The 10,196-nt window shown below is 46.0% G+C and overlaps 1 protein-coding gene across 1 annotated transcript in view; it reads left to right on the forward strand.

Annotated features, from left to right (window-relative positions):
* The window catches only part of grin2ab (glutamate receptor, ionotropic, N-methyl D-aspartate 2A, b), a 107,107-nt gene extending 97,298 nt beyond the window's left edge, over positions 1 to 9,809 (forward strand). Inside the window, exons 14-20 of the mRNA XM_078276358.1 lie at positions 797 to 1,026; positions 1,777 to 1,937; positions 3,744 to 3,931; positions 4,665 to 4,903; positions 7,342 to 7,525; positions 7,909 to 8,704; positions 8,807 to 9,809. Of these exons, the coding sequence (XP_078132484.1) occupies positions 797 to 1,026; positions 1,777 to 1,937; positions 3,744 to 3,931; positions 4,665 to 4,903; positions 7,342 to 7,525; positions 7,909 to 8,704; positions 8,807 to 9,809 (2,801 nt within the window). The remainder of the gene's footprint in view (positions 1 to 796; positions 1,027 to 1,776; positions 1,938 to 3,743; positions 3,932 to 4,664; positions 4,904 to 7,341; positions 7,526 to 7,908; positions 8,705 to 8,806) is intronic.
* Positions 9,810 to 10,196: the final 387 nt, after the last annotated feature.

Here is a 10,196-nt window from a genome sequence, read left to right on the forward strand (position 1 = left end):
GCGGACTGGCAATCTGGCAGTTCTGGCGAATCCCAGAAGGGCTGATGCACTCTTGGGCCGATTTGTGCCGCTGGAAAAAAGAAAAAAATGCGGCAACACTGGCGTATCACACTAGTTTGACAAAAATATGCAAGACTGTACGGCTGCATCCTGGAGCCTCCCATCTGGTGCGGTCCGGCTTCTTCTTTTCAAAATAAAAGCTTGCCTCTGATCCGCTATGTCTTCGTACTTAGGTTTTTTGGGTGTTTAAGTATATAATAATATGTTTTGAATATGCAAGCATTTCCATTATATTCAAAGTTGGTGTCATGGTAGTTTATTTGAAGGTTTTATGAATTGCTCCAGTGTGTGTATTATTTAATTATGAAAACCTGTAAGTGTGCGTCATGCTGCTGGTGCCATAATCTAACGTGAGCCTGGATTTTGCAATAGTAAAGCAAATAATGTCCCTGTCTGAAATTGGGCCGGAATTGCCAGGGTCGAATTTTTGTCCCAGTCCGTCCCTGGTGACATGCATGATACTTTGCAAAAATTAGAGCCTCTGTTTTCAGCTGCTGGTAGGCAACAGTAAGGCAGGAATTTCAGGGAAAGAGAATGATTTATATTGTAAAGTACACTATTACATTATTACATGGCTGGCTGTTTTTAACCCCAAAATCAGCCTCATAATATCAGCTGAAAATGTGACTTTACATTTTTATACTCCTTTACCTGCCTTGGCCTTTCTTGGTTCTTTAGCACATAGTCTGTTTTACACTTTCTCTTTTTCATTTCTTCCTCTGCTTCTCTCCCTCAGACCCACATGGTCCATCATTCACCATCGGTAAGGCCATTTGGCTGCTGTGGGGTCTGGTGTTTAACAACTCTGTACCCGTGCAGAACCCAAAGGGCACCACCAGTAAGTTCATCGTATCAGTGTGGGCCTTCTTTGCCGTCATCTTCCTGGCCTCCTACACTGCCAACCTGGCTGCCTTCATGATCCAGGAAGAGTTTGTGGATCAAGTCACCGGACTGTCTGACAAGAAGGTGCGATCACACGTAGAAACACACAAACACACACACACACACACACACACACACACACACACACACACACACACACACACACACACACAACTAAACACATTCACAGTCAGGGTTGCTCTTGTAATGGATGCCAGCCCTGCGGCCAGACAGGACTCACCAGGGAGCGCCCTTGGGCTTCAACAGCCCAAACCCTCTGGCCGTAGCTGTCACCACAGTAACACTGCCAGCACAGCAGACCCAGGGGCGCGCAAACACACACACAGGCTGCAAAGATCAAAGACGTATGTATGTGTGTGTGTGTGTGTGTGTGTGTGTGTGTGTGTGTGTGTGTGTGTGTGTGTGTGTGTGTGTGTCTGTGTGTGTGATGGGATGTGTGTGTAGTTTGCAGTGGCTGGCAGTGTCAGCAGAACCCCAGCCAGTCTTACGCTAGACTGGACACACAATGATGATGACTGATGAGTCCACTCCACTGTCTCTCCTTCCTCCTTTCTCCTCCGTCTCTTCTTGTCACTCACTCTCTCTCCTCTCCCTGTGTCTCTCCTTCACTTAAACCCTTTTGCTCCATCTCTTTCTTTCTTGGACTCCCTTCCTTCCCTTCCTTTTTCTCTTCTTGCTGTCTCTCCCTCTTGCTCTTTGTCGTTTAGCTTCTTTGTTTTTATGTTTTCTTCTTTTGTGCACCTGTCTTCTCCTGTCAGTTCCCTCTTTAAACAATATGTCTCTCTTTTGCTCTCCTTATTTCTCTCCCTGCAGTTCCAGAGTCCATACTCCTATTCCCCTCCATTTCGCTTCGGGACGGTTCCCAACGGCAGCACTGAGCGCAACATCAGAAAGAACTATCCAGATATGCATCAGTACATGACCAAATACCATCAGACTGGTGTCCATGATGCACTGGCCACCCTCAAGTCTGGGTACTGTAAACTTATCAAGTCAACTCATGCCAAGTTGAGATTTATTATACCTGAGAGGCTAATTCTGTTTGCAGACAGCTTGTATGAATAAGAACATGTGAAAACAAAACAAAAAAGGCATTGCATCACACAGAAACTCAGCCCCATGGGAGCCCAGCACTATGCTAAAATGCTGCAGAACTTGTGCTCAGTGTTTTTGTCACTGACAGTAAAAAGCAAGTGCTCATTATTAAGTCTGGTTGCTGCTGGAAAGAGGGAGCTGCCAAAACAGGGAGAGTGTAATTTGTTCTGGAGTATGCTACCTTTATTTTCCCTCCTAAACACACACTAATGGAAGGATGGCTGCACTGCTTTTATTTGTTCATTAATTTTGTGTGTGCTTTGATCTTTTGGGGTTTTTCTCCAAATATAATTTTACTTTTTGCTTTTCCCTCTCTGCAATTACTTTATTGATACTGTATATCAGATAGATAATGTTTGTTTCTCATACATCATATAATAGGCTTTGTTTATACAACATGAAAACTGTATAATGAATGTGTTCAGCAGAATCCTCAGTCTTTAATTCAATTCTTCAGCAAAATTGCTTGTCTAGGCTGAAAGAAATGTTCTTGTAAAAGGTATGCAATAGGCTGTGACACATTTTAAATGCTCTATACGCTAATGAATCTTAAATGAACAGACTTCTCTTTTTTTCAACAACAGATACTCAATGACTACCTTTAACACATGGCCTTTGGTGAACAGTTTAATTCAAAGTGTTTAATATTTATGCATACATACATTTCTAACATGGAGAGCCCCAGGAGGATTGATTAGCACCAGGGTTTATTCATTGGATAATATAAAACATTGTTTTGCTGATAAAGAAGTTAAAAAAAGGTTTCTGCTGCTATATAGAGTGGTGATATCAACTCCTTGTCACATTGTGTTTGGTTAACAGTCATACATCACACTTCTGTTTTTGCTGAGCTCAGATGCTTCAGGCCCACATAGGAGGATTGTTGTGGGGGATTGTTGCGTCTGATACAAATTCTCGCCCCTTAGTTAGAATTCAGCTTGTCATGTCAGAATAATGACAAAACCTGCGAGTAAAAGATTATAGCTCAGTGCGAACAAAGACATCCTCATGTGTGTAAATATTCACTGTACCAGTGTGAACACCGGACAGTATTCTCAGTCACAGAGTCCAAATCTGATCTGTGTGAGAATTTCAGCTTCAAGAAAACAGAGCGTTGTGAGTAATCCAGCTGGTTTGTTGATGGATCTGAGGAACATTATTACTGGCACAACACTGTATTTACATGAGTCTCTCTCTTAACAGTGTTGTGGTCTTTAATAGTCAAGCCTGAGGTATCAAATGTCCCATCTTATTTTACCATCAAATGAAGACAAACCCCAAATACATTATAATTGTTGTTGATGTTACATGGAATTAAAAAGCTTTTTCATTTTAAATAGATTTGAGATAACATATTTTTAGGGGGGGCAGCTAGCCTGGCTTTGTACAACAGTAACAAAATCCCACCTCTTAAGATCGACTCACTAATCACTAATTCACGTTACATCTTACATCATCTCAGTTTATAATCAAAGTGTAAAAATGACACATTGTGGTTTGCATGCTAAGCTAACTGTCTCCTGGCTTTAGCTTAACATTTAACAGACAGACATGAGAGCGGTATCAATCCTCTCACCTAACTCTTAACAAGAAACCAAATAGTGTAATCCTCAAAACTGTTTTATTATACAGTCTGAAAGTTGTGTGGTCTAGATAGTAAATCTAGAATATGTGTTCTCTTACAGAAAGCTGGATGCTTTCATTTACGACGCTGCAGTGCTGAACTACATGGCTGGCAGAGACGACGGCTGTAAGCTGGTCACCATCGGCAGCGGGTACATCTTTGCCACCACAGGTTACGGTATCGCCCTGCAGAAAGGATCTTACTGGAAACGCCATGTTGATCTGGCCATACTGGGCATCATAGGAGATGGTGAGGCGCTCGCACGCATCCACATTCTGCACAATCTGTCACACTACATTGAGGTTTAAGATTTTTATGTTCCAGGCATTAAGTATTCTTTCAGTTGTGCCATTGCTCAGCTTTCCACACAGCCCCTCTCCTCCCTCCTTCTGTCCAAAAGCTATCAGGGGCTAGTCTTAACAGCCCATTTCATCATCATTACTCTTTGTGTTTGTGTGTGTGTGTGTGTGTGTGTGTGTGTGTGTGTGTGTGTGTGTGTGTGTGTGTGCGCCCACTGTGTCCTGTTATGTTTGCTCCTCCAGATTGTTCTGTATAATAAGTTGTGAGATGGTGCAAGTGGGGAAAAAAAGGAAAGGGCCGACAGAAATCAAACTGCTGAAACCACTAAAGTGCTTCCCTTCACACCCGAACCCTTTTATTCAGGGCAAATACCCGTGTGCGCATGCAACACACAAACACACTCAGTCTGATAGGAATTCATCCCATCTTTCCTTATCACTCCATCACTATCAATTCTTCTCCCTCCTCCTACAACTTTTTTTCACTCCAAATCCTGTCTCCTTTTCATTACGATCTATTTACCACTTCACTTCACTCCCCTCCTCCCTTCTCCATCGTAATGAAATGCACTTTTTCCCACCACACCTCTGCTGACCATCCTTATTTCTCTTATTCCATCCCTCGCCCCTACTTGCTGCCTTCTTAAACCTTCACTTTGCCTTTTTCTCTACCTTTCCAACAGGGGAGATGGAGGAGCTGGAGGCCCAGTGGCTGACAGGGATCTGCCACAATGAGAAGAATGAGGTGATGTCTAGCCAGCTGGACATAGACAACATGGCAGGTGTCTTCTACATGCTGGCCACAGCCATGGGCCTCGCCATCCTCACCTTTATCTCTGAACACCTTTTCTACTGGAGGCTAAGATACTGCTTTACTGGTGTCTGCACTGGGAGGCCGGGTCTGCTATTCACTATCAGCAGGGTGAGGAGAAGGAAATGAAATATTTTTCACTGCAGGAACATGGTCCAGTGTTTCCCCCCTTCTGCTTCTGACGTAGTACCTTCAGATGTTGCCAGTAGAATTTGCAGTGCTGAACACCACTTACTTATCAAACACCATCCTCGAGAGTGCAAAAACTGATGTACAGCATTGATTGGGACTGTAAGAGAGCACACGTTGTTGCAATATCAATATCAGGACATCAGGATATCAGGTTATTGATGAAAGAGCCCCTTTTATACTCATTTTTAGCCTCATATTTGTACTCTTTGGGTCTACTAGAATAGGTTTAAATTCTTAAATTCTTATTTTAAAAAAAACATGTTATGTTTCCCATTCTGCCCATTGCTACAGTGGCTCCGCCTGAAACACTCTGTCTGAGCTTTTGGCCCGCCTTCCTGAAATGCCTAGTCTGCTCTGATTGGTCAGCTCTCCTACTCTGTTGTGATTGGTCAACCAAATTCAAACAAGTCACTGGGTGGGCTGTGCTTGCTTAGGCAGCACCTATGGGCAGCACATGTGAAAAACTGGGCTGGCTTTCTCAATCAATGACATTACTAAGTGAGGAATTTCAAACAGGAATGTGGGCTAGCCATTTTCAGGCAGTTGAAAAACTGTATAACTATATAACACACTAAAAGACGGGGGAAAAAATCCCCCAAAAAGCATAATAGGGTTTCTTTGAACTGTTAAGCTAGTCTTGTGTTGCCAGACCTATCACTACAGTGCTGTGTCAGCGCTGGAGTATGGTCTGGCTACTCCACCTATATATTCAGGGATTGGGGGTTAAAACACGCAGCTTGTTTATATTTCTTTAAACCAATCACAACCGTCCTGGGTGGCGCTAACCCCTGCTAGCGGAGATAACGAGAAGGGAGGGACATGTGACATGTCAGGCTTTATCCCAGTAATGTATTTCCGTTGATGCTGACTTGCAGACTACTCTTAAAGAGTATAAAATAAAAAAAGAGCTGGCTAAACACACAGAGAAACAGCAAGAGAAACAAAGCTTAACTGTATTTGCAAATTGTCTCAATGTGGTTCCATACTGAAACAGAAAAAGAACAGGAAAAGAAATGATGTCCATTATTGCGACTTTGAAGACAGCCGTCAAGCCTTTGTAGTTTTTAACAACATCAATTCAAACATCACACAGTAAATTACTGAAATGATTACTCTGTTGTCTGTCTTGTTGTGTGCATAAATTGCATCTCAAACAAAGCAGTCTAATTTGCCTAATCTTCATGGTTCTTCAGATGCTATGAAAATGCAAACAGTAACACAGAAAAAGGACTTTTAGTTGTGTGAATGGCTGAAATGTGTCTGTTACACGATGGTTTCAGTTAAGACAAAATACACATCTGTGTGAGAATCATATGTCTGAGCAACACACTGCAGTTACAGTTAATAGTTAGAAAGTATGGGTGTGTGTGTGTGATAAAAGAGGAAAGAGGGGGATAGTGTGATTGTAGAGCCCAGCTGAGGTAGAGATGAATTCACTGCTGCACATATGGACTGCTGGATAGAGGAATCAAACCGCTAAGAGGATGATGTGAACACACGCTCATATGGACAATGCACACAGCTCTCTCTCTCTCTCTCTCTCTCTCTCTCTCTCTCTCTCTCTTTCTCTCTCACCCACAGTCACATACATAAGACTGGTCTAACAAAGTTTAAAATTCTAAGAGCTGCAGCGAGGTGAGAGATGGATTTGACCACACAGGCAGACAGACGTGTGCGCCCGCACACACACACATACACACACACACACACACACACACACACACACACACACACACACACACACAAGAAATGGGCACTTCCAGACAGACCATTTTTTCATTATTCATATGTCATGTCTCTGTGTTATGCAGGGCTTTTATTCCAGATGAGCAGCATTTCACACATTAAATGTTTTACAAAAAGAGTGTGGCGTCTGTCTGTGTGTGTGTGTGTGTGTGTGTGTGTGTGTGTGTGTGTGTGTGTGTGTGTCTGTGTCTGTGTGTCTGTGTCTGTGTGTCTGTGTGTCTGTCTCTCGATGTGCGATGGGCGATGCTGGAGGTTAAGTGGCTCCAGGAAGAACATCTCCTTGCACTCAAAGGCCCCCTCTACTGACATCATCACCTAAATTTAATTTTCTAGGCACCTATAAAAGCAGTTAATCTAAAAAAGTGGCGATTATCTCTTCTTGCCACATTACAAAACAAAATGAGGTTAAGGTTTGCAGTAAAGGCACCGCAGAAGAGGATGCAGAGGTCTCTTTTAATTTACCACACAAGGAAATTAGTCTTTTGCATGTTTGAACTTTATTCTTGTGAAGTCATTGGAATGGGAAATAACTCTTCTATTATCTCCCTTATCTCTCTCCTCTCTGCCACTCCTTTTCATTCTTTTTGTTTCATCTCCGCTCCTCCTCTTAGGGTATATGGAGCTGTATCCATGGTGTTCATATAGATATGAAGAAAAAGAATCCTGAGCTGGACTTTAGTCCTCAAGCCAACATGCTGCATCTGCTCAAGTCCGCCAAGTCCATGGCTTTGTCTTCTCCCAAACGCAACACTGTAGTCTTGCAGCCTAACATCCTAGATGTGATGACGGGGAAAGGTAATATAACTCTTTTACACGCAGTACACCTTACAGTGTATATTCTAAATAACATTTACCACAATACCACACAATTCATAGATAGTACCCTCGCAAACATGGCACCTGTGATAACATTGATCACATGTTCAGAAGTCACCCTGCCTTTTCTTTACAGTCTACGTTTGCATATCTAAAGGTGACTGCTTTCACCTTGTTGTGGACTCCAGACTGTAGTCAGATTGACTGTCATGTATAAGCTTGCTTCATGATTAGAAACACATTAGATGGCACACACAGCATGCCAGGGCAGTAGATAATAAATCAGCTAACTTGCTGAGCATCCATCCAAACATCCATCCATTGTATTTGTTGTCTGAGGTGCATCTCTTCTTGTCTCCTAGGTAACTCACTCCATAGTCTGCCCCAGAAGGGTCCTGGTCTCTATAGCAACGCCGCTGGCCCGCACAGTTTCTTGTCATTGTCCGGGCGACACAAAAACCTCCTTAACAATGCTGCGCCATTTCCTGTGCAACAAAAAGCCCCCCCTCTTCAAACCAGCCCCAACAAGCCCCAGCTGTCAATCACCAACGACAACGGCAAGACCCGCCTCGCCGGGCCAGCCGTCTCCGCTGGTCCACAGGCCTCTAAACCTCGAGCCCTATGGAAGAAAAGTGTGGAGACATTGAAGACCCAGCCTACTGTCGTATCTCCTGGCCCAAGCCCCGTCCCAGCATCTGGACCTGGACCTCCACCAATGAAGAGCCAGCGTTACCTGCCTGAAGAACCGCCACACTCTGACATCTCAGAGTGCTCCAGCCGGCCGCCATCACACAAAGATTCTGATTCCATGGCGGCGAGGGGTGGATTCAAGCCTATCAATCAGCTGAGGAAGAGGGTTGGGGGAGGAGGAGGAGGTGGGGGTGGAGGATCCAAGATCTACTCCATTGACTCAGACCAGGCCAGTCTCCATTCTGCTCCGCCCTACCAGCGAGACAGCCAGGGGGGAGGTGACGACCACAGTTACCCCCCTGACCTGTTTCCACCTGACAACACATACTCACACAGTCACACACTCTCCCACCAGGCGGATGCACCCATTTTGCAGCTGAGTGCCAGCCTGCTGCACCACAGTCACAGCGCAGAGGCTGACCTGCACTCCCTGAAGGACAAGAAATATAGCACCTACACACACAGCAGGTATCATGCTCAGCAGAAAATGAACACCATGACCATGTTTCAAGTGCTTTTTTATAGTTTTTTTTTTTTTTGTATAATCAGTGTCATCCTCTCTCCCTGCAGTGCGAAGGACAAAGCCGGAGGTTCATTCGAAGCTCCAGGTGCAGGACAGGGGACACAAAGCGCCAGGCCCGGCCACTGTCGCTCCTGCCTGACCAAGCTGAGCGGTTACTCCGGCCTTTACACTGTCCGCTCACCGCAGGCTCGCTGTGATGCCTGCGCCCACCTGGGAAACCTGTACGACATCAGCGAAGACCACCTGCACTCACACTACTCCCACACACACACTCACCCACACAGCGGGGACATGTTTACACACTACCTTCCCCAGAGCGAGCTGGGCCTGGTGGGCGAAGGGGACGGGCTAGTCAACCCCTTCGAGCCCTCCCCTTCCTCGCCATCTCCTCTCCCCACCTCCTCGTCGGCCCAACACCTTCAGCTGAGTCGTCAGCACTCCTACGAGAACGTGCTTCCGGACGGCGTTCCCGAGCGTCAGTCGCAGCTGCACGCCCACCTGCGGGGGCTGAGCCTGCCTGACAGAGATAGGGAGAGGGAGCTGACCCTGGACGAGGGGGCCTATGCTAATGTTCTCACAATGCGCTCGGATCGTCCGTTCAGCAGCCGCAGCCCCCCCTCTCCGTCACCCTCCCACCACCACAGTCTGGACGCCCCTATGCCCCTCCCCCGGCGCTCAAAGAGTCTCTTCCCTGATCGCCCCTCTCACAACCCTTTCCTCCAGTCAGCTCCTGGCACGACACAACGAGATCCCTCCCTCCAGGCTGTCACACGCATGCCACAGAGAAGTTCCGCCCACGAGCTCTATAAGCAGCGAATGCCGCTGTCGCTTACACTAGGTAACCATGGCAGCCATCACAACAACCAGCATGGCGGCCTTGTCGACCAACAGGTGTTCTACCCTCAACAGGAGCCCCCTGTGGTGGCCTACATGGTCCCACCTGCCGCCGCTCAGCCAATGAACTATGTGACAGCGCCACGAGCCTCGAGCGCAGGTGGCAACAGACCCCGGCTCTACCGCCGCATGCCCAGCATTGAGTCTGACGTCTGAGAGTCACACGCAACACACTTACTCTCACTGAAACACACTAGCACACACGCATGCAAGACAGAGGTGTGTGTGACCGGACCAGGCAGCTCTGATTCTAAGCACAACACATACAGACACACTGACACACACACACACACACACACACGCACACACATGGGTGAAAGACGGGAAGGATAAAAGGTTAATGGGGATGCTAAGTAAAGAGTAAATAAATCATTCTTTAACACACCCTCTATGGGGCAGGGTTGGGGCCACAGGGACACCTGGAGGCACAATACAAGATGAAGAGTGTGAGTGTGTGTACTAGCCTCAAGCTAAGGCCAACGAGGCACAGACTATCAATACGGCTGACAAGACCGATCGAATCCCTGGTGGAATAAGAGGGAC

This window comes from Sander vitreus, chromosome 2, assembly GCF_031162955.1.
Source record: "Sander vitreus isolate 19-12246 chromosome 2, sanVit1, whole genome shotgun sequence".
Lineage (NCBI taxonomy): Eukaryota > Metazoa > Chordata > Actinopteri > Perciformes > Percidae > Sander > Sander vitreus.